Here is a 23,381-nt window from a genome sequence, read left to right as displayed (position 1 = left end):
CTAGAAGCAGCTGCTAACATCTGCGCCCAAGGACTGGGCATATACAGTTTGAGAAACTGGAGTCATTTGCCATTCAGTCTGCTGGCAAAGCCCCTCCTCGCCACTCTTGCCTCCGGAGCCACCGTTCACTTGCAGCTTCCCTGGTCCCTTCCAGGTCCAGCCTGCTGTGCTGTTCAGCAGCTTGCTTCCCACCATGTATGCCCCCCCAAAACTGGCAGCAAAGGTTTCTCCTGAAGCTAGAGTCTTCTGAGTGTGAACTCACACAGATTTCTGTCTTTGAGGTCCTATGGGATTTTGTTATTTTACCCCACCCAACAGCTGGCATTCCAGAAGACAGCCTGATCTATAGTCAAAATACATGGCAAATATATTAAGTGTACAGCATACCTCAGGTTACCCAGAAGGCTTGGGTGGGGGGGGGCACCTGGGTGGCTCAGTGGGTTAAAGCCTCTGTTTTCAGCTCAGGTCATGATCTCAGGGTCCTGGGATCAAATCCCGCATCGGGCTCTCTGCTCAGCAGGGAGCCTGCTTCCTCCTCTCTCTGCCTGCCTCTCTGCCTACTTCTGATCTGTCTCTGTCAAAGAAATAAATAAAATCTTTAAAAAAAAAAAAGGCTCGGGCGTGGGAGACTCTGGAGAATGGAATATTTTGTTACCTGAGGTCACATTGCTCCGAATCTCCTTTTGTCTTCCTGCTTTTGGGTTTTTTTCCCCAGCTTTATGGAGATGTCTTGACATATAACATTGTGTAAGTGTGGGTGTACGAGGTGATTTGACTCACTTGTATGTTGCAAAATGATGATTACCATAGTGTTAGCTAATAAAACCTTCACCGCGTCACTTAAGTGCCATTTCTTTTTTAGGGGGAGGACACTAAAAATCGACTTTCTTAGCAACTTTCAAGTAATAACACAGTCTTATCAACTATACTCAGCACGCTGTACACTAGATCCCCAGAACTTACTCACCTTAGAACTGGAAGTTTGCACCCTTTGACCACCATCTTCCCAGTCTCATCCCCCCAGACCCGCTGACCACCATTCTACTCTCTTTCTAGGAGTTTGGCTTTTTTAGAGTCCACATACAGGAGAGCGCTTCCAGTATTTGCCTTTTGCTGTCTGACTTACTTCACTTGGCACAATGCCCTCAAGGTCCATCCATGTTGTCGCTAATGGCAGGATTTCCTTCTTTCTCATGGTGAAACAATACTCTTGTGTATGTGTGTGTGTATCACACTTTCCCTACCCATTCATCCACTAATGGACACTTAGGTAGCTTCCGTACCTTGCCTATTATGAATAATGCTGCTCCCCCCCAACTCTTGATTTTTGAAATCTTGCTTACATGACTGTGCTCTTTTCTGCTTTAGGAAGACAAGACCAGTTAACCTACCCTTTGGTTTTTGAGGATTGCCAAGGGCTTCAAGATTCTTATATTTAACATTGGGAGTCACACAAAAGGCTTGATTGGAGAAAGTGTGAAAGAGCCCAGTATATACTGAGATCAGGTTAACCCCTGGAAGGTATTTTGTTTTTATTAAAGTCCAGAAAGTGGAATGAGTGTCTCTTTTTTTGTCAGTGGCCTCTTTCTCATCAAATAAGCGTATGGCGGGGGGAGGGACTCTGTTAAGGAAGAGCCCTAATTAGTAGCGTTCTAGTACATGGAGTCTTTATTTGAAATTAAGCACTATGGAAGCTGTCTTCATCAGAATGGCCTAGGCTTGAGATTATGAATAAGTCAATCTATCTAAGCTATTGTGCTGGCTTTTTTGGTTATGTATCTGCCCAGAATCTCATTGTCTGCAACGTTCTCAGCCACCTGGGTATAACGGTTGCAGTGGGGGGGGGGGGCAGGGGTGATTTTGAAGGAAGAATCACAAATTCCACACAAACCTTTTAGCCACCCAGGCTCTGGTGGGTGGACTGGACAGACCAAAAACGCTATTCAGTGTTTTGGCTCTTTCTACTAATTTTTCTTTTGTTGGTTCCCACATTGGCCTCAGGAGTTATATATGTCTGGGAAACTGACACGGCAAAGTTCTGGCCTGTTCCCTGCCCTGATGCTAAGGGATAAATATAGATCTCAACCACTACAGAAATGTGGCCAGGATTCCAAGGGCTGTGTGCGTGAGGGGCAGCAACTGATGGGACCATTGTGACATGCGGGCTAGAAAAAGGCTTCTTTATGTCCAAGACCCTTGCTGGGGAGGGGAGGGGTAAAGCAGGAATCTGGCTTCTAAAATCAGAATGCATAATCCACATGTCAAGGGGCTCATGGGTTGACACAAATAAGGAATATTGTAGGTGGCTTGGTGTGGGGGGGATGGGGAGAGCAAAGGGAATCTTTCCTGACACCCTAGATCCTTTTGCATGAGATCAGTCTTATGAAAAAAGAAAAGTTATTCTTGGCCATGTCCCCTCACCCCTAGCTCCCACCCACGCCCCACCTCCTGCACACGCTGCTACTCAGCTCTCGATTGAGAAGAACACGACTTAAGGTTTCCATTGGGCCCATAGTAGCTCGGGTGGTAGAGACGTGAGGTGAGGGGGGCGGTGAGTCGCTCCTCCTCGTGACCCAGAATATCTCCCCCCTCCCTGTGATGATGAGCTTGCTTTTCCATAAGGGCTTTCCTTTGATTCAGGGAATGGGCCAACCAATGAGAGAGGGGCATGTTAGATTATTTTGGGGAAGGGCTCATGCCAGGAGGGTTCACTTTTACTAGGCGCCAAGTGTCCCCAGCAACCAGTGTCTCCTGTACCAGTGGAAACTCCAGAACTCTCACCCCCTTGCCTGCCTCTGCCTCGTCTTTGCCCACGGAACAGCCATGAGAAGGCAGCTCCGGTCCAGAAGGGCTCCGGCCTCTCCGTACGGTTACCGCTCCAGACTTGTGAGTCCTGGGGAGCAGAATGCTTTGCCATCCCTTTTGAGGGGGGTGGGCTGGGGGTTGCGTAGATCTTGGCTTTCGGCTGCTTCTCCTCAGCATGGGCAGGAACGGCGAGGTTTAAGGAAGCCTATAACTTCAAGATGGAGCAGTGACTCCTGGCACCCCATTGTGCCCTAAACTGCTGCACTGAAGGAGGAAGTCCCTCTTCCTGGGGGAACAAAAGACAAGGGGAGGGGAAGATGCCAAAGAATAGGGACCTTCTAAAATTGGGGGGGAGGCGTCTGGAATTTAAACAAATAGAGCTTTTGGAATCTGGGAGTAGAGGTTTTGGTCCGTTAGCAGGAAATTTTAGCCAGGAGAGAGAGGAAGGGGAAGAGGAAGCGAAACACACTGCCCACCCAGCTGCCTCAGTCCCCTGGGGTGGGAGAGTCTTAGGAACCCAGCTGCTCTTTTTCTAAAGCAGAAATTCCAAACTCTCTTGCTAAAATCAGAGAACCGTAGATAGAAGCTGGGAGTAATCTTAGACATCATCTCTCCAGAACCCCTCATTATGTAAAGGAGGCTGCTGGGGCTCCGAGCAGCAGCGGAGTGACTTGCAAGTTTCCTCACTTTTAATCTCCGGCTCTATTAGACATGCGGTAGGCAACTCCCTAGTCCTCTGTCTCTCCCCCACCTGCCGCCAGCCCGCCTGCCACCCCACCCTGCCCAGCACACACACACACACACACACACACACACACACACGGGCACACACACTCACACACAGGCACACACACGAATCTCTGCTGTCGCTGTTTATCTCCAGGATGCACCGCAGAGGTCTCTGAACCCACCGTATCCTTGCATTTACTTTGCTCGAAATTGTTAATATATGCCACACACAGTACTTTTTTTCTGGGGGGGGGGGTTGTGGGGAGTGTAGTCTGAAATCTCCACCAGAGAGGGCTGTGATCTGAGCCCCGGGAGGAAACAAAGCTTAAATCCACTTTTCTTTGGAAATGGCTGCTTATATAACCAAGGAGTCAACAGAGGAAAACACGAACCCCTCCAACCCCGTATCAGCCTACAGAGGGCTTCCCTTCTCAGCCACACCACGTAGAATCTTTCTTTTCCCATTTCCAGAGTCCCTCCCAGCTTTCGGAGCAGCCAGAGCCTGTAGGGCACCTACAACACTTCCTTCCTTGGCTTCTTCTCTACGTACTGTTGCTAAAGCGTTATGTATCCGTTCGATTAGTTGTCAAGCGCATCCGAGGGTCTGCTCTTTATAGGAAATGCTTGATTTTTAAATGCACCGGGGGATCTTGCCCTGTAGAGGGACTACTTGATCAAATCTAAAAAGAAACTATTTAATGCAGTAATCGTATGCCAATTTCTCTTTGAAGTTAACCAACTATTCAAATGTTTACAGGGTGTTACTCAATGCAGGGCACAAATTTTTCCTTTGGGTCATACTGTTTGTTTATATGTTTATATGTTTGTATATTTAGAGTGCTCAAAATGGAGCTACCCTCTGCCCTTCAGACTCTCCCCTTTTAGGGCAACACGATGGCCCGAGCACACACCCACTACTATAGTCCAGCACGTTCACACATGCTGCCACAGGAGGGCACGGCCACTTCAGGCAGCGGGCAAACACAGACCCTCTCACTCCCAGAGTCCTGACAGGATTCTGTTAAATAGTTAGTTGCCCAAAAGTGCCTCCCTTGCATAATGGGAGGTTCTCCTAACACAGGGAAGCAGAGGAGAGCAAAAAGAATATTTGAGGTTCCTGAAACTCAGGCAGTGTGAGAGCCGTGGGGAAATTAGCTCAGAGAAGGTTAATTCTTCCCGGGAGGGTAAAGCTTTAATGACAAGCCATCTTTAATGGGATTATCATGAAAGCTCATATCTACAAATAAGATCAGGCGGAGGCCCAGGCCAGCTGTCTGCTCCGTGGAGCAGAGGTGGACAGCAGGCCCTCGCACAAGAGGGAAAGAAAAGGAAGCTGTCCAGAAAATATAAAGGGGACACTAAATCCCCCCGCAGTGAATCGTTCCACCTAAATTCTCTGAGATTCCCGGTTGCGGTGGATTCTTCCCAGGCCATGAGGACTACACAGCACAGTCCACAAGGCTGCTGGGGTTAAGACGATGAGCTCTGGGAGAGCAATTTTCCCAGAGTCTGGCTCAGGTTTTAAGCCCAGTAGTTATCACTGGCACTCGTTCAGTCCCCACTGGCTCCCGAGCCGTGGGCCCCACATGGGTGGAGGGACACCAAGGAGTTGGAAAAAATACCCACTCTGCCCCTTGAGTGCTCAGAATGTAGTTGGGGAGGTCAAATGTGTACACACGTCTGCACACGAGGGAAAGAGATTTAAGAGCAATTATTAGTCCATTCAACACTGAGCGGATGGAGGCTCTCCTCCTGAGCCTTGCACCATGAGTCCGCATCAGAGTCAGAAATCCTTGATTATGAGCACCTACAATCCCTTGGGAACACGGACTCTGACCACCCCCCCACCAGTGGTGGCCCCAATCTGTTAGCGATGTCTAGGTGCTTGAGCTCAGGGTGCCAGGGGAGAAACGTCACTGCCCCGGGTAACGGGAAACACAGGTTCTGTTGACTTGATCACGAACTCTCTGTGTGGCTGCAGCTGCGTCCTGCCCCCTCTCTGGGCCTCCGATGGACAAGGGAATCTTCAGGGTCCCTGTCAGTTCTAATGTGGTGTGTGATAGAAAGTTCTATATTGGAACAGACTCGAGAGCCGTTCAGGATTGCTTCTGATCCGCAGCCGAATGGCACGGGGCAGACTGAACGCTGAGAGCAGAGTCTTGTCATTCTGGGTCATTTTTACTGATTCTGAGCAATCCAATTTTCTGAGCCCCCGCACCCCCGCCCCCCACTAATGGCAGCATTTTTAGCTGAGTGTCCTCTAAATGGCCTTTGAGGAATCAGGCAGGGAGGGGGCAGCACGGAGCCCCTGGTCTCTATCATTTGACACATCCAACCCCAACAGGTGCACAGGCCCCGCCACCCTTCAGATTTGGACAGCAGAGAGAAGGGAGGGTGGCCTCATTTTCTGCCGCTGCAGGGAGCCTTGGCAGACCCCCAAAGAGCAAAGATCCAACTCTCCTGCCTGTGGCCGAGAGGCATTCGAAATCCCGTCGGTGAAGTCTGGGTTTCTCTTTTTTTGGTTTAATTTTCTTAGAACCACTCAGAGAAGATTACAGTTTCGGATCTCAATAACTGCAATCAGTCAATCAACAGATATGTGCTGAGCACTCACGACGTGCCCAGATTCTTGCCTAGGGTATGGGGTTGGGTGGGGAGCGGGGAGACGAGGGAAGTAGCAGTTGAGGTTCCAGACCTCAGGGAGTCTGTTCGACCAGCTGAAGGCAGGAAGAGGTGCCAGCTCACGCAGCAGTCAGAGAAGCAGCAAACAGACTCCTGTGTTTTGTTTTTGCTCGGGTGGGAGTCTAAGTTTTGAGGAGGGGTCCAGCCGCTGGCCTCGTCCTGCTGTCTGTCAGAGGCTATTTTCAGGTGCAATGCGGGATGGTCAAGTTGAGCGCCCACAAGCGTGTGGGACCGACAATAAAGCTGACCTGGCCTTAGAATTTGCCGTGGTGGACTCAAGTGTCTAAAATGACTCTGTCCTTGGTGTCCAGCTCGGCTCCGCCCTGACAGGCCAGACAAAGTGAGGCCAAGGGCCCAGGACAGAGGAGAGACAGAAGCAGAGCCCTGAGGGAAGAACCCAAGGGCCTGCAGCTGAGACTAGAACTTACACCTCTGTGGAAAGAATATTGGGTCAAAATGGGTCAAAGAAAGGATATTTCCTCCAAAAGAGCAGAGAGAGGGAACATGTGCTTCTTGTAACCACGGGTGTATGTCCGGGGAGACTTCTCCAAATACGAATCGTCTTCCATTCCTTTTGGCTGGTGGGATGCGCCCTGGGGAATTTTTTTTTTTTTTTCAAAAAGGGGACTGTGTTTTGTCACCCTTCCAGGACGATCAGGATGAAGTGAACCAGAACTACTTAGCAGATGAAGAAGAAGAAGCTGAAGAAGAAGCTCGGGTGACGGTGGTACCCGATCTGGAGGAGGAGGAGGAGGAAGAGGAGGAGGAGGAGGAAGAAGAGGAGGAGGAGGAAGAGGAGGCGAAGGCGGAGGAAAAGGGTCAGGGTCAGCCAGCAGGCAATGCCTGGTGGCAGAGATGGCAGATCGTGAACGAATACCTGTGGGATCCGGAGAAAAGGATGTCTCTGGCCCGAACAGGTCAGAGTTGGAGTAAGTCCCAGTTGTCCCAATGCCCCAGTCGGTGTCCTTTGCTTTTGGCTTGGTGTCCAGGACCCCTTTACCATACATTGGATGGGCTTGTCTGCACACTTCTCTCAGATCTCATGTGAAGGGCTCGATGCCTAGGGAAATGCCTGCACTGGGGGCAGATCCCATCGGAAGAAACCAAGTAGGTAAACACATTGGATGGTGGAGCTGAAAGCCGCTGGGCTCAACTTCATTTGCGATGCAAAGGGTCAGTAAGAATGAGTGGGAAAAGCCCAGATTTTGTTTGTTTAAGTCCCAGCCCCATCGCTTTCTATCTGTGTGACCTCGGGCTCATCCTTTACCCTCTCTGAGCCTTGGTTTTCCTCACCTGCCAAATGAGGGAAACAATCCCTACCTTGTCTCTCCCACAGGATCAGCCTGAGGCTCATTTTGGATGCTTCAGTTGTAAACTTGAAAGCACAGTTGCCTCTTGAACAACACAGGTTTGAAGGGCACTGCTGTGCAGTGTTTTCCCCACAAACACAGCGTAGTGCTCTAAATGTATCTCCTCTCGCACAAGGCCGCCTCTTCCGTGGCTTACTTTATGGTAAGCAGACAGTACATCCCACATGGAATGTACCAAACACGCGTGAATTGACACTTCCTGTCACGGGTAAGACTTCTGGTCAATGGTAGGCTGTAGGCTGCTGGGAGTTATGTTGGGGGAGTCAAGAGTTAGATAGATTTCTGACCGCACGGGGGTCGGTGCCCCTCAGTCCCACACTGTTCAAGGTTCAAAGGTACTATGCAGGAGACTGCTGCAGGGCTGTGGGACCGCAGTCCCTGCTAATTTGGCGGCGGGTTGATAAAATCCCATCGGTTCCCCCGGGAATGTCAGAAAAGGAAAGCCAGGAGGCGCGCCCTTGTTCCCGGCTTGCGGGTGTTTCAGGCTCTCAGGGGGGCACACAGAGAAATTCTGTTTAAAGAGGTCATTTCTGGTGATTACGGCCGAGGCCGCATCGTGCTCGATCGATGGCAGAAGGGCATTCCTTAGCCAGCGTTTCGGCTTCACAACCTCTCCAGCACCCCTCTCTCAGGGTCCTACTCACCTCTTGAACTATTCACGCTGAGCCTTCTCCTTAAGAGATTTAGCCTGTGATAAAATTCACACTTGCCACACTCTCCACACGGCCCAGAAAAAGAGCAGCTGCTGGCTTGGCACTCAGTTAACCCACAGCAGAACAAAATAGATGACTGGACGGGTGAAATCAGAGTCCCCCAGTGTCCGAGGTCTCGGTTGCTGAAGTTGACCATCATGCCTGCTAAAGGCCCTTTTGGCTGAGAATTTTCTCCCCCCCCCCCCCCGCCCAGTTTAGGTTTCTAATTCAGCTCCGTCAGGGTGAAAGGGCCAGGCCTCCTTCCTGGAATTAGGAATAGCAGGTGTGGGGCTCTAAGCAACGCCCACCTCCCTTCACCCTTCCTTAGTTCCCAGCCCCACCCCTGCCGGTCCCTCAAACCCTCAACTGGAACAAATGTACCATTCAAGGAACATTCCAACGTTCTGGAAGCTGCAGACAAATGCGGACGCTCACTGGGGCTCCAAAGGGGGCACAGCTGTTTCTCCCTTGCCTAAAGAAGACTGGGAACACAGGCCTTGTGAAATGCAAGTGCGCTTCTGGGAGAGGGAGCTGTACTTTAACCCCTAAACGGCCGGTCCCTGGAACTTTACCCGAGGAGCTGAGGCAAGTTGGTCCCATGGAGAATAATCCATGGGCCAAAAAGAGTGATGGGGGAGAAATGTTCAGGTGCCCAGGGAAGACACGGCAGTGGGGACACCCCATGGTAGGCTGTATCTGGGCCTTTGATGGCAGGTGTGAAGAGGGTCCAGCAACTCGGGCTTCTGCTGTTGGGCTTTGCCTGGGCAGGCGGCACATGGTGATGGTAATGCCTAGGCCACCAAGCACATGTTTTGCTGCCCTCTTGCTTGAAAACTAGGTGCCCACTTGAGCAGTTACTAACCTCCTGTCTCAGCCTGCACATATTCGCCCAGCCTATGGTTATAGTCTGGGTCTTTCCTTTGGTAGTGGGGCAACTTCTATTTTTAGGAACTATTTGTTATTTTATTGGATACTGACAAGAACCATATGAGGTAGTAATATTATTATCCCCATTTTACAGATGCAGAAACTGAGGCTTAGAGAGGGTAAGTAACTTATCTAAAGTCACACAGTTATGAAGCGGCAGCACTGGGATTCAAGCCCAGGTCAGACGAACACTGGGGTTCACCCTCTTGCTGGAACACCACATTCTCCTCACGAAGTATAGTGATGAGCAAGGCCCTGACGGGTACGGTCTCAGCACCTGATGGGATGTTCTGGTGGGAGGAATAAAGAATCTAGATCATGGGTCCTTACCCATGTCTATCCAAGATACCCAGGTCTAGCCAGGCTTGGGTAAGGCAATCAGAAGAGACACCTGCACTACCTAGAGGAGTAGCGCAGGGAAAACCTGGACATCCAGGGAAGAAAAAGCTGGAGGGATCAAAGGGTTCTGATGTAGGTATGGAGCTTGGTCTTCCTCGGTGGGGATGGGGGGTGGGCAGCTGTGTTAGCCCATCACAGACTTCAGGGCTAAGGGGTGAGGCTCAGGGGACTCACCACTAGTGCCGTTCCCCCCTCTGCAATTCCTAGCCACACATCCTAGGCAGGGCAGAAGGCATCTCCAAGGGAGCGTACCTATATCCATTGCTTTCCTTTCATCCATGAGACTGAGTCTTCTCGTCCGCCAGGACGGCTCCGGCCATGGCTCCCTTTCCGGGGCTGGGGGTGCGGGTAGAGGAAAGCGGGAGGAGGCACCAAGTACCACCGGTGCACGGGTGCTGCTGTTCCTTCTCCAGGGCTTCCAGCCGAATTGCTGTGTTCCGGCTCCAGTCCTGCCTCAGTTTACCTTAGAAAACATCAAGGTTCCATTTCCAGTGGGATGCCTGCGGAGCTTTCTTCCCCCTTCCTCTGCTCCTACCCACCCCACCCCTTTCTGGCTCATTTTATTTGGTTCATGGTTCAATTTAAAAATTAATATTTGGATTCAGTTTTGGGTACAGCAGAGTTATGCGGTTTGTTCCGGTTTCTGGTTTGTGAGTCAGTTCCAATCTGTCGTTCTGACATCATGTTGCTGCTGTGAGCAGAGCCAGACACTGTTGCCTGAGAAGGCCCCAAGGAGGACTTGAAAAGAACTTCTCAGCAGCCATCTCGTGCTCATTCACCTCGCTCGGTGCTGCCTCATCCTGGGGCAAACCTAATCCCAAAATAGCCAGTGGATGAGGGACTCACACGGCCGTGTTTCTGGTCCCACAGCAACACACATATGAATAATGACGATGGTGGGGACCAACCATGTTTGTAAAGAGCACTTGGTATCTGCCAGGCTCTGGGCCCTGCTATTTAAATGTATCGTCCCACGCCAAGAAGGAAGTCCTATCATTGACCTCCCAGGACAGATGAGGAAATTGACGCCCAGAGAGGCCAGCAGGACTCGAGGAGAAGTGGAGTTTTAGATATTTTTAGGGCTGTAGATCAGTATATGAGGTGAGCAGCTAAACTTGTTTCCATTCTCCCTGTGAGGAATTAGGGGCACGGAGAGATTTTGGAACTTGCCCTAGCTCACGGGTAGAGCACATGTCGATGTGAATGAAGCACACGCTCTTCCCCCTTCCTTCCTCGTCACGTGTTCTTTTGGAAAAGCAGAGCCACTTAAACTTTTGCTGAAGATGAATAAGATTGGAAATAAGTAGGGTGAGGCCTCACTTTGCCTTGATTAGAGTAGAAGCAAGTCCGGCAGAAATTAATCAAAAGTTTGAATTATAGGCTATGTGAAAAGAAACGCTGTTTTCATCACTTGCAAATACATATAATCACTGGAGCCAAGCTGGTAGGACTCTTCAGGGCACCTGCTTTAATGAGGACTCCCAAGCAATTTGCCCTCTGCTGTACTTTCAACTCCACTCCCCCGTAATCTTGCTCATGGCCCTCATCGGCTCAACAAGCCCTTCCGTCGGAGATGCTGTAAAGGTACACGGCGATCAGACCTCCGACACAATTCTCATGAATTCCAGATTGGTGAGATCTGAATAAGCAAGGACATACTCAATCTGGGGAAGGTGGAAAAAATAAACAGATAAATAAGAAACGTCGCACCTGCTGGGTTGTTCTGGCTCATGTGTTCAAGCAAGGAGGCAGGAGGGCTTGTTGGCAAGCACTGACCACTCTCATCTCTGATCCTTCTGCAGGCCTGATTTTAGTCATTTACTTCTTCTTCTATGCCTCCCTGGCTGCTGTGGTCACTCTCTGCATGTACACGCTATTTCTGACCATCAGTCCTTACATGCCGACCTTCACCGAGAGGGTGAAGCCTCCTGGTGAGTGCCCAGATGCCCTTTGCTGTCCGAACTCGCTGGACAGAAATCTGCTTGTACAGCATGTTCAGCCTCAATTAACTTTGGCTCTTCCCGGTAATGACTTGGGGATTCAATTATTAAGAGTAAAAGTAAAATGGTACTTGGCAAATTATGGTCCTTTTTATTTTGATTGCCTGGGAGGGGGGTAATGGTTTCATGGGAATCAATACAAAAAACTTATCCCCAAGAACGGGTTAATATATCCAAGACCTGTTTTTGTTGCCAGGAGTTATGATTAGACCCTTCGCCCATAGCCTTAACTTCAACTTCAACGTTTCTGAACCTGACACTTGGCAGCATTATGTCATTAGCCTAAATGGCTTTCTCCAGGGTAAGTAAGTTCCTCTGAATGGGCGCAATCTCTGTGGAGAAGCGGTGGGGTGGGGGTGGGGGATTCAAAATTCACAATTCACTGGAAGTCCCACTCTTACTAACCCCAGCCCATCCCGGTCTCTCCTTACCTCGCATCCCCCTCAGCAGCCGTATGTACAATCAAGACTGTCTGGTTTGTGATTGTATGTTGTCTTGAAAGCATAGAAGGCAAGTCTCCAGCAAGATGTTAAGTTCATTGAGGCAGAGAACTTGTTTTCTTTTCTTAAACATTCTAGGGCACCTAGTTATGTCCTGAGCACATCCAGATGGCTCAATAATGACCATTTATAAAAGATCATTCCAGGGGGTGGGTAGTGGTGAGAAAAGAAGAGTGTTCTCCAGAATGGGAAGAGTCCTGCCTCCTATACTTTCTCAAGGTAAGAGAATTCCTTTCTTGGAGATGGGCCATCTTGAAGGAAGAGGGCAAGGGTCTTGATTTAATTAACATCCCAGCAGGGAGTTAGAGGAAGAATCTCTGGGTGACAGTCACGCCAACATTTTGATAGCAAATGTTTGCAAGACGCCCATCTCTATAGTGTCATTGGATACACTTCCAGGGACCGACAAGTGGCTTTTTGAGAAGCCCTTCCATGGACTCAAAACGGAGGTAGCTCTTTGGTTAAGGTCCGACACAGAGCATGAAGGTTCTAAAGCCCCAGTGGGTTGCATAAATTATTTTCGGAAAAAAAGCCAGTTTGATTGCTTTGGTTGTCCCTGCCTGGCTGAAATGGAGGGGTGGAGAGCAGTAGAATATGCACTGAACGAGAACAATATTTTATGTGACTGTAAGTGTTACGTAAATGCGTAAGTCTTCTCATTTAACTTTAACCCTCCATAGAAGCGACTGGCGGGGCACCTGCATGGCTTAGTCATCGGCCAAGTGTCCAACCCCTGATCTCTGGTCCAGTCTTGATCTTAGGATTGTGAGTTCAAGCCCCGTGTTGGGGCTACATAAAGAATCTACCATCTCCATTCTCCAAATGGGGCAACTGAGGCTCAGAAAGGGGAAGTAATGTGATAGAAGTCTCCCAGCAGCCGAATCAGTGTTTAAACCCACATCCATGGTTGTGACACACTGGCCATGGGAAGTGTGATCCAGGACCCGCAGCATCAGCATCCCCTGGGAGTTTGTTAGAAGGGCGGGCTCTCTGGTCCCACCCCAGACCTGTGGAATCAGGATCGGCACTTGAACAAGATCCGCAGGTGATCTGTATAAACTTTAAAGCTTGAGAAATACTACTTCTCGTAATTCTTTGCTGCTGCCATATGACCTGGAGTTAGAATCTCAGCTCTGTATCAGTCATGCTCAGTATCATTTTGGGGAAGTCTGAGTTTCAGATTCCTCATCTGTAAAATAATGGAGGCTGGGTCCTTTCTGGGTCCACGTAGTTTTTCGAACTCAAAACAAACAAAACCCAAAACATTTTGGGCATCAATGGCCAGCACAATATCTTCTCTTCTTTCAAACTGTTTGTGAGCTGTTGCAAGTGTGTTGTCAGACTCTCTGCTGAGGAAATCCCCTGAAAAGCTAGTAGATAGAGAAATACCAATTCTGACCTGATGACAGAGATGGTGAACATTAGGGAAAGCATCGGGTTTTTAGTTCCTAAGTGTAGATAACATGCCCTATTTAAAAGGAACACATCTCTGAAATAGACATCTCAGAGTATCAATTTCATTCCCACGAGGACTGCGATTTTGCAATAAGGGTCATGCCCATGTCACATTATTTTTAATGGAACTACCTCAAGAGAAACAATGAGCACGTGATTAGAGCTTCTATTTAGAAACTTAACATTTGAACATAGTTCTTGTTCTAAAAAAAAAAAAAAAAGATTAAAAAGAAACCTTGAATCGAATGTAGCTTTGTCAAAGGAAAAATAAAGGCTTAACGGTAATTGGAATAGATTTAAAATTTCCAGTTGCTCCTTAACAATACTAAACCCGAGTGACAACCTGTCCAGATTACAACCCAGCAGTACATTTGGAGTTTTACCACCAGCAGATCATAGGTGCACAGTCTCCTCTGAAAAACTGAGCTACTGGGAACATGAGTGCATGGAGACTAGACCTAACAAGACAAACTGGACTCCGTCATTTAAAGCCAAACTGAAAATAATGCAGTCATTTTCAAAGCCCAGTCCGAGGCATCTGGTAGTCCAAAGAGTGAGCTCACAGACAGCCCCTTTCTCCTTGATAAGTATGCCTTGGACTCATGCTCCATTCCTTCCGATGTAAAGGGACACAAACCCTGAGTGCCTCGAGTCTTGGTAGACAAGATCTCACCCTCTCACTTTCTCGGGGGGGACCCTACAGCTTGTCACTGGTTTCTGTCTTTCAACCTAAGTTCTATTCTGTGGTGCTAACTTCTGTCCGTAAGGGATGAGAAGCTAGTTTATCTCCCTTTCCTCCCTCTCTTCCTCCTCTCCCTCCCTCCTGTCCCACAACACACACTTTTCATTTTCTTGTATCTGAAAAGAAATAATGGAAAATGGAAGCTATACAGTGACCAACACATGACCCAAATATAGATATTCCAAAGTTCGTAGGGAAGGAGACGCCATCAAAGTGGGCCAAGGGAACGAGCCTGAAAGGCTTCCGGGAGAGATGCTGCCGGGGGATCTTGGGCACCGACGCCCAAGGGTCCTTGGGTCACAGAGCCTAGGCCAGGCTGAGTGGGCTCTCAGAGGAGCACCAGCAAGTTGCAGAAAGGAAACTAGGGAGGAGGCTCCTGAAAATGTGGCCCTCCCCTGTAGCACCTGTCTAACATGCTCCCCCTTTGCTGCCCCCACACGTGCTTTAGGTTACAATGACAGTCTCCAAGAGGAGATGAATGTAGATTGTCCCCCGGGGCAGTACTTCATCCAAGATGGCGATGAGGAGGAAGACAAGAAGGCCTGCCAGTTTAAGCGCTCCTTCCTGAAGAACTGCTCTGGCTTGGAAGACCCTACTTTTGGCTACTCTACTGGACAGCCTTGCATCCTTCTAAAGATGAACCGGGTATATTGGCCCTTGATACTCCTGTGATAATAAGTAGAGGAGCTGGGTAGGGGCTCCGGCCCCTCTGTTTCTCGTGGGCTCTGTCTCGGCACACTGCAAGTCTGGCCACTTTTACTGACAGCGTCAGTAATACAAACAACTGGACAAACCTATCAAACAATAATCCCCTTTTCTCCCTGATTACTTCCTATTTCCGCTCTTGTCTCCTGCCCCTAACCTGCCCTTTGATGCCCTCTGTCAGTAATGAGGTCCTGAGCTGTTTGGAACAGGGGACTGACACGATGGGGGAGGGACAATTCTTCTATCATAAGAGATACACTTTCCTCCTCTCCTGCCATGCCTTAGGTGTGGTAGAGCCTTACCAGGCACATGGCTCTTAAAACCGGAAAGTTCTTTCTATCTTCAGGGTTCTCCTGCTGCAGTTACCTTTGTATGACCATCAGGCACAAATACAAGGGGTAAGCTGAGCTGCACAACTCTGGAGATATTTTTGCCTTTTAAAAAAATTATTTTTTATTTGACAGAGAGAGTACAAGCAGGGGGAGCAGCAGTGGGAGAGGCAGAAGCAGGCTCCCCACTGAGCAGGGAGCCCGATGAGGGGCTCCATCCCAGGACCCTCAGATCATGACCTGAGCCAGAGGGAGAGGCTTAACCCACTGAACCACCCAGGCCCCCCTAGTTGTTGGCTTTTGTAACATTCCTGAGAGGGCTAATGGGTTGTTTATGCCTAAGGAAGGGGTGGTTTAAGGGGGGTTTAGAAAAGCCCCATTTTTACTGTTCAATCCATTTTGGTTTTTGATGTTTAAAAACAACAACAACAACAACATTCTGGTTTTCTTTTGATAGATTGTAGGCTTTCGTCCTGAGCTTGGGGATCCTGTGAAGGTGTCCTGCAAAGTTCAGGTAAAGTGCCTTTTTGAATAAGTGCTGCTAGCCCATCTGTTTTATGCAAAAAGATGGCTCTTCCCTCCTAAGGTTTTCATCGTGGATGACTGGCTGTAGGTTAGGGAAAGGGCTAGGCTTTTCCTAACTATGCCTCCCTTTGGTAGCTTCTGGCCTCCCTCTTGCCAGAATGCATTCAATTCATGTGTGTTTGTGTGTGTTGTGCGGGTGTGTGTGTCCACGCCGGTTTATACCTGCGAAAGCTGAAGAACGACCCTGCTAAAGGCCACAGCAAGGACTGACAGTGCGCCTGTCATTAACTGGGAATCTGTTTACACTTTTGCTTTTAGCTCTAATTACTTGTTTCTTTGAACTAAACAAACAGCTTTTATTAGAGTCATTAGTCCCTGCTTTTCAAACAGAATTTCACTTTTTGCAGCAATGACCAGTGGCACTGAGTGTTGGGATAACAAATGACTACAAGGGAAGTATAAACAGAAGTCCATTAATATGCTAATTAACTGTCCTTCGAGGGACCATTAACTCCTATCTCATCCACCAATTAGCTCCTTTGTAGGAAGAAGCCCTAGGTCTTGGGTTTGCTTCTCCAACAGGAAGCAGTAGCTCCCTCCAGTTTCCCAGCATCCACTGCGCCCCCAGCCCCGGCCAGCCGTCTCGCTCCTGTTCTTGAAGCCGGGTAATCCCCATCCTCCGTTCTAGAAACAGCTCGAAACTCCAGCCTCGATGGTGGTGGATCAGAAAGCCGCAAGAGGTAGCATTTACCCAGCACGCATTTATTGGTCACTTTTGCTCTACCGAGTACTTTGCTAGGTGCTGGGGGCGTCAAGATAACTATGGCTCTATCTCTGAAGTCGGGGCTTCACGTATTCCAGCTGCTATGAAAGGGGCAGTGGGGACACTGACGATGATGAGTGATGAAAGGTCAGGCCATGGTTTGCCCCGCCAACAAGGTAGGAAGGACATTCATTCTGTTCACATGGACATGAGTCTGTGTAAATACACACACACACATGCGGTGTGACGACAAACTAGTGGCACTGATTCCCCAGACTACTCACAGACGTGAACTGCATGGCTTTCTAGAAGAATATGTAAGTAAATCATAAAGACCGACTCGGTCTTAAACTAGCATGTTAGTTGGCTCGAGTCCTATTTACAGCTCCCTAGAGCCATTCGTCTTTCTGCTTGCACAGAACCTTGCTGAGAACTGTCTTTCAAAAAGAAAACAAGAAACAGTAAGAGTCATTATACATTCTATAATAATCAAAATCCACACCCACTGTGGAAATCAAGCAGGACAAGGTAATCACGAGGATAAATTAAGGGGAGCTTAGAGTATACTCTGAACGATCATACTATGTTGACAGAAGGAATCACATGACCCCAGTGAGTGATTTGCTGGTAGTGAGCTCTGTTTGTCCCTCATTAGTCCTCAGATCTCTGCTAAACAGGGCAAGCCTAATGCCTAGGCAGAATGGTCAGTCCCCTACCTGATGTGACATGATGAGGGTAGACTGACTTCTTTCATCTTTCCAGCACTGGTTCCCTCTTGCTTGTCCTCCCGAGGTCACCTCCCGTAAGTAAGCACTACAGAGAAGATGGTCAGACACACGAGTTTTGGTGGGCCACACTGCAGGCCGTGTCCCTGGGCAGCAGATCCCAGCGCGCAGGGTCTCCCGCCCCATGGAACTGAGCCCCCGGTGTGCAAGGCGTCATGGCGTGGGATCTACTCAGCATGTTCTAACTTCTGCCTGCCTCAGCATCCAAGACTGGCTGCCAGGCCCACGATTATTTTTTTTTTCGAGAGGGGCTGGCATGGTAGACCCTCTTGGTAGAGCAGCACCGACTACTGGCCACCCCCTAGAACCCTTCTATCTGGGTCTCCTAGGAGCCAGTATGGAACTATATTGAGCACGTTCGGTCTCCTCAGTCCAGGCTTTCCATTCTGTATTCTTTGAACTGAAAACCGAGGCACAGTCTCTCCCTGGAAATGTTCTGGCTATAGGTGTGGGGTAAGCTATGCCCCATTCTGCTTTCATGGGTCTTCCTGGGACAGTTGTTTCTGGGTCACATCATGATTTACCAGGGGCACAAGCCCCTCGAGCTCAGGCTTCAATTCCCTGGGGGACCCAGCATCCCACATATACCTGCTTTTACTTCCAGAGAGGTGATGAAAATGACATCCGATCCATCAATTACTACCCAGAGTCGGCTTCTTTTGACCTTCGCTACTACCCTTACTATGGCAAACTGACTCACGTAAGCCTGTATCCTTTTCAGTCTTTGCTGTCAAAAAGGGCTCAGAGACAGAGGCAGGGCTGCCCAGAATCTCTGAGAATTAGGGAGCAGCATGTAGTAACAGTGGGGTGAATAGTGGCTGGCCAAGACCAGGAGCTCCCTCTCCCAATTCCTACTACAACCGCTCCTTTCCATATCTGAAGGTATTTCACATATGGTCTGGTCTAACTCCTTCAGCTTACAGATGGAGAAATTCAAGTTCAGAGAGAGAAAGTGACTTGCCCAGCACAGAGAGCTAATTAGTGGCAGAACCAGGAGCAGAAAGATCCCTGTCACTGCATTCCACAACACCCAAATGATCAAACCCGCCTGTTTGTTCCAGGTGAAGCCTTGGGGCAGGGGTGGTGGGTCACAGGGCTGGGCTTCACCTTGAGCATAGACATTTTAAAGACACTAGTTCTGGCTACATTCGTCGTCTGATAACCCAGAAAATCCTATCACACAGAGTTAGACCTGGTTTTCCCCAGAGGACAGTCAGACATCCGACAGGGACTTAGGGGAGAAAGGTGTCATTTCCCCCACAGAACCAGGGCAGAGAGAGAGCGTATCAGTTGCTTTAGACACTCGTGACTGGGATTTGCTCAGTTCGCTGGTGAGAGTTACCCCATTTTGCTCTGAGTATTTGCTCCCTTGCATCCTGTTACCCACCCCCCACGGCCTCTGCCCCTCCCATTTAGAAGTCATTGTTCTTCTGCCTGCAGGTTAACTACACCTCCCCGCTGGTGGCAATGCACTTCACAGATGTGGTGAAGAACCAAGCGGTGCCTGTCCAGTGCCAGCTGAAGGGCAAGGGCATCATAAATGACGTCATCAATGATCGTTTTGTGGGTAGGGTGATCTTTACTCTGAACATAGAAACCTAAGAACTTTGCGGGGCACTCCCACTAGTTCTGTTTCTATTTTATTTCATGGAACCCCTGGTAGGACCTGAATTCTTTTTCTTCGCTCAGGACACAGCCAGACGGACACCTAAGACAGCAGATCATCTTTCCTTGCCTTTGACATATGTATAAAATGACATTGTGGGATTGATTTTTTAAAGGTAGTCTCTCCTGATAACAAATAGATGATTTTAATTTCCTTTCCCCCTACTTAAAACTAAAACCCATTCGTGCTGCTAGAGGTCTCACCATAGTGTAAACGTAGTATCTGATAAAATTCACAAGGGCCATGAAGGAGAATTTCTATAACGATTTTAAATTCATCGTGTTTTGTAAAATTTTGTTGTTTTTAGAGGTGAGATTCCTCCCAACCAGGCTGATAAGCTTTTTGTTTGTTTCTGGTTGTTGTTTTTTTTTTTTTTTTTTAATTTTTTCTTAACCTACCTGGCAAGTTCCTTCCCTGGGAATCACCAATCAGACCAACTCAGCATACACCTAGGGCTATCATACCTAGAGAACTCTATATCCAAGAGTGCTTGAGGAACTGGCTGTCTCAAATGGGCAACTAAATAATACTGATTTGAAGACTAGGTTATCTTCAACTGGGACAGAAAGCAGTGCTAACTGGATATCGTTCTGGAATACAAATGAACACCTTTCCTATGACTTTTGGGGGGAGGGGAGGTCCATAGGAACTGGGGCGAATACTTACCATGTGAATGGGATTGGCATTTGATTCCTTGCTCTGTGGTGTGATCATCCAAAGGCAGACATTCCTGCACACAGGTTTGTCTCAGCTGCAGGCAAAGGAGAAAACGAGGAAGATCTCCACCCGCTAATTATTCTTGGGCCCTATGCTTGGCAGTGATAAAATGTCCTTTGAGACCATCCGGGAGGGGCATGGTGAGCCCCAGCTACAGCTCTAGGGATTGAAATCACGGTCCACCAACTGATACACAGTAAGACAGAAAGCTCCCACCGGGCTTCCCCCAAACCCAAGGCCCATTTCCGGTGCTTCATGTGCCCAGAAAACGATGCGAGGCAGGTGTTTATCCAGGTTGTGGGTCAGCCAGGCTGCTTTGTCTTCTCCCGGCCACTAGACCGGTCCACAGCTTCTTAACACCTCCACCAGGGGGAGGGCTGGCACAAGGAGAAAAAGTGAGCATTAGCCAATTGCATGGTGTCTCGGGGTCCAAAGAACGCTTCGGTGCCACCTAGAAAAGCATCCAGAGTCTGAATCTCCTCCCCAAACGGGGAACTGGCAATCTGGTAGTGAAGACAAACAAGCCAAGAAGTAACTCTGAACAAGTTGTGACGAGTTCGACGACTAGTATGTGGAAATGCTATGGGAACATGAGGAAAAGTACCTAACTTAGGCTGAGAAAGTAGCAGAGGAAATTTCACATGCGAAATTATAATCACGAAAGACCACCGTGTGTTTGGGTAACTGGGAGCAGTTCGTGTGGCTGGAGTGTAAGGGGCTCAGAGGAATGGCCGGGAGTGGCAGGGGATTGGGCTAGAGGGGTATACAGGTACTGAAAGAGGACTTCGAGTTTAATCCAGTAGGTGAAAAGGAGTCCTTCATGTATTTAAAGCAGGGAAGCTCTGTGATCATATTTGCACTTTGGAAAGAGCACTTTGGCAGCTAGAGTGGGGGGGTTGGAGAGGGCAAGACTGGGGAATGGGCACTGAGGGAGAAGGAGGAGTCAGGAATGCCTCTGAGGTTTTGAACTTGGCTAGAACCAGTGCGATGGTGACATTGTTGATCGAGACTGAGAATCCAAGAGAGAAGCAAGATTGGAGAGCAAGATGTTCTCAACTTAAAGCTTGTGATTCCTATTGGTCAGACACCGATGTGGAGATGTCAACACAAGTGGGGTTGGGGAGAAGGAAATCTGAGAACAAAAACAGCATTTGCTTAAGTGAACGCTCTTAAGAAATTCTAAGCTATTTAATCTCGGGAACTCGAGCCAGTTATGTAAACACGCCCCACGGATCTAGTCTCTCAGATAGTGTTTTTCTCTTTAGCTTGTGGCAGAAACCTCTGCCGCTGCTCTTTGGATTCTCCTTCCCGTTTCCCAACTCTCCTCAACAGAGTAGAGGGGAGCCGACCTCTATTAACAAGATAAAAGATACTCAACAGCATATCTGTGGAAAATACAAAAAGAAAATGAAACTGTCTCCTCCCAACCCTTCCTTACCAAATTCCATTTCCAAAACTAATCTTTCAAAAGAAAGAGCAAAATACCTGAAGACGGTAACTTTAAAACCATTTCAAGATTTCCTCAAACAATCAAGCTCTCAAAATTCAGTAGGAAAAGATAATAGAACATTAGATCTGGAAAGGATACTAGAGTGTTTAGAGAAAACCTGCATTGCATCTGACTCCAGGTCCAGTGCTCTTTCTACTCTGAGCTGCTGCTTACCAGGAAGTACCATCTTTTTAAAAATCAACGGATGATACCCCAAACATTTTGAAACATATGTCAAATTTGAGTTAGAATAGTTAACATTTCACAGGAACTCAACTACTGGTGCTATATACATAATACATTATCCTGTTAAATACGTTGACTATTACACAGACAAGGAATTATGAATCTTTTGTCCTACAGTATTTCTCATTCAGTGGAATCCATTGTATCCACAGTTTCCGAGCAGTATTGAATAGTACTAGGATGGTTTGGGTTGTCAGATGGGACATGTAAAAATAACTTTATCACACAGAACTGGAAATTATCACTAAACTGGGATTCTAACAGTTCAATAAACTTCCGGTGGATTAGTCTAAATCTTCCCCCATACCATTTCATACGGGGATTTGATTTGTATACCATCTGTTGCAATGCACTTGGTTTTACTTGATTGTCAATGAGAATTACTACTTCCAAATGCCTTTGTGGTTTTGTCCATGCTAGAGTTATGATTTCTCACCCCTCTGAAATCATTACCTTAAAGTAACTTTTCTTAGGCATCTATTTGCTGAGAATCTTCATGTAGAAAACATTATTATTGTATTGAGGAATTGTTGACAATAATAAATTGAAATTAAAAAGAGGTGTATGGTTTCCTCTTTCTAGACGGTATCACTGATTTTCCCACAGGAATCCTGGACAGCCATGTGGGTGGAAAACCTGACAATTGACAGCCCATTAGTTTAAAACTTTTTTCTTCTTCTTCCTCCCACTTTTTTTTTGACTCTTGGGGTTTAATCACAGGAGGATGAAACTAAAAGTTTTTTCGTTTCTGAGCATCTTTCCTTTTTAGTCTCCATGCTCTGGTTTCTCAGAAGACTACTTTGTCAGAGCAAACTTCCTTTCTTCATCGAGTCCTGGTATAAATTGTTCCATTTGTTTGTGTAGGAAAAGAACACCAAAAGAAACTCTGAAGTGGGGGAAAGGAACAAAAATCCAAAGAGAAGCTGCAGTTGCTTGATGAAAGCCTAGCTAAGTGACTTTAGGGCACATCTGGTCACAAATGGTCTCCCAGAGCAAATCTCTAATGGTAATTGCAATTAAAGACAGAAATATTTCCACTCCCTTGTTTGGCTCAGAGACTAAGCTGCTGTAGGAATCCCTTATTTCTTTGGAAGCTGCCCTGGCCCATGGTCTACAAGGCTTATATAGTTTGATTGGGGAGTGAAGTCTGTGATCCCAGTACATTACCCCTATCTAAGTTCTATGTTAGAGTCATTTTCCTTATTGATTTCCTCTTAAAATACTCAAGCATGATAAAGTAATTTAGCCAAGTCATGCAGAGTGTGATTTACACTGTGATTTTATATAGGCCAAAAACAGAGGTTTGGATGTGTGTGGTGGCGGGAAGAAAGGAGAGGATGGATGGTGGCAAAGGGTGAGGAAAGGGGAGTTGAAAGGCTAAATAGCCCTGCTTACTTCGCAAAGCTCTTTAGTTGCAGGCTAGAAGGGAAGAAATGCTGATAGGAAGATGTGAAAAGTTTGAGAAGGATGTGATAGGCTCTCAGTCTGGCACCTTAGTCTCCAGGATGTAGTTCTGTGCAGGATCCTGCATGGCCATAACATCAATCAGGGTTTCAACAATAAATAGCACACCTGATAAAATGGGATAATGGAAGGGGGGTTATTTCCCAAAGAGATTACTTATAAATGTGTAGATGCAGGGAACCACAGAAAATAGCACAATAACTCAGGCTAGTATAAGCTAAACTCTTACCTTCCCTAGAGTTCAAGGGACAGGCATAGGAAGTGGCTCCCCCTACCCAAAAGGACTGAGTCATGTACAACTGACTGCCTTGAGAAGAGTGGTGACCTTATTGAAGGTCTAACCTAGCCCAAGGTGATTGTGTGGGGAGGTAATCCCACACCTATTTATGGT

The 23,381-nt window shown here is 47.9% G+C and overlaps 1 protein-coding gene across 1 annotated transcript; it reads left to right on the top strand.

The window, feature by feature from the left end:
- Window positions 1-2,823: 2,823 nt before the first annotated feature.
- Window positions 2,824-22,083, top strand: ATP1B4 (ATPase Na+/K+ transporting family member beta 4; the record flags this gene model as incomplete). The annotated part of the gene is made up of 8 exons (XM_082716538.1): window positions 2,824-2,886; window positions 6,866-7,145; window positions 11,407-11,535; window positions 11,801-11,905; window positions 14,750-14,946; window positions 15,793-15,849; window positions 18,013-18,108; window positions 18,849-22,083. 8 exons carry the CDS (start codon window positions 2,824-2,826, stop codon window positions 19,008-19,010), a joined length of 1,089 nt encoding a protein of 362 aa, XP_082572664.1. The 3' UTR covers window positions 19,011-22,083.
- Window positions 22,084-23,381: the final 1,298 nt, after the last annotated feature.

Source organism: Mustela nivalis (genome assembly GCF_964662115.1).
Source record: "Mustela nivalis genome assembly, chromosome: X".
In the NCBI taxonomy this organism is placed as follows: Eukaryota; Metazoa; Chordata; class Mammalia; order Carnivora; family Mustelidae; genus Mustela; species Mustela nivalis.
Note: the sequence above shows the minus strand (reverse complement) of the source record. Positions and strands in the feature narration are given on the sequence as shown.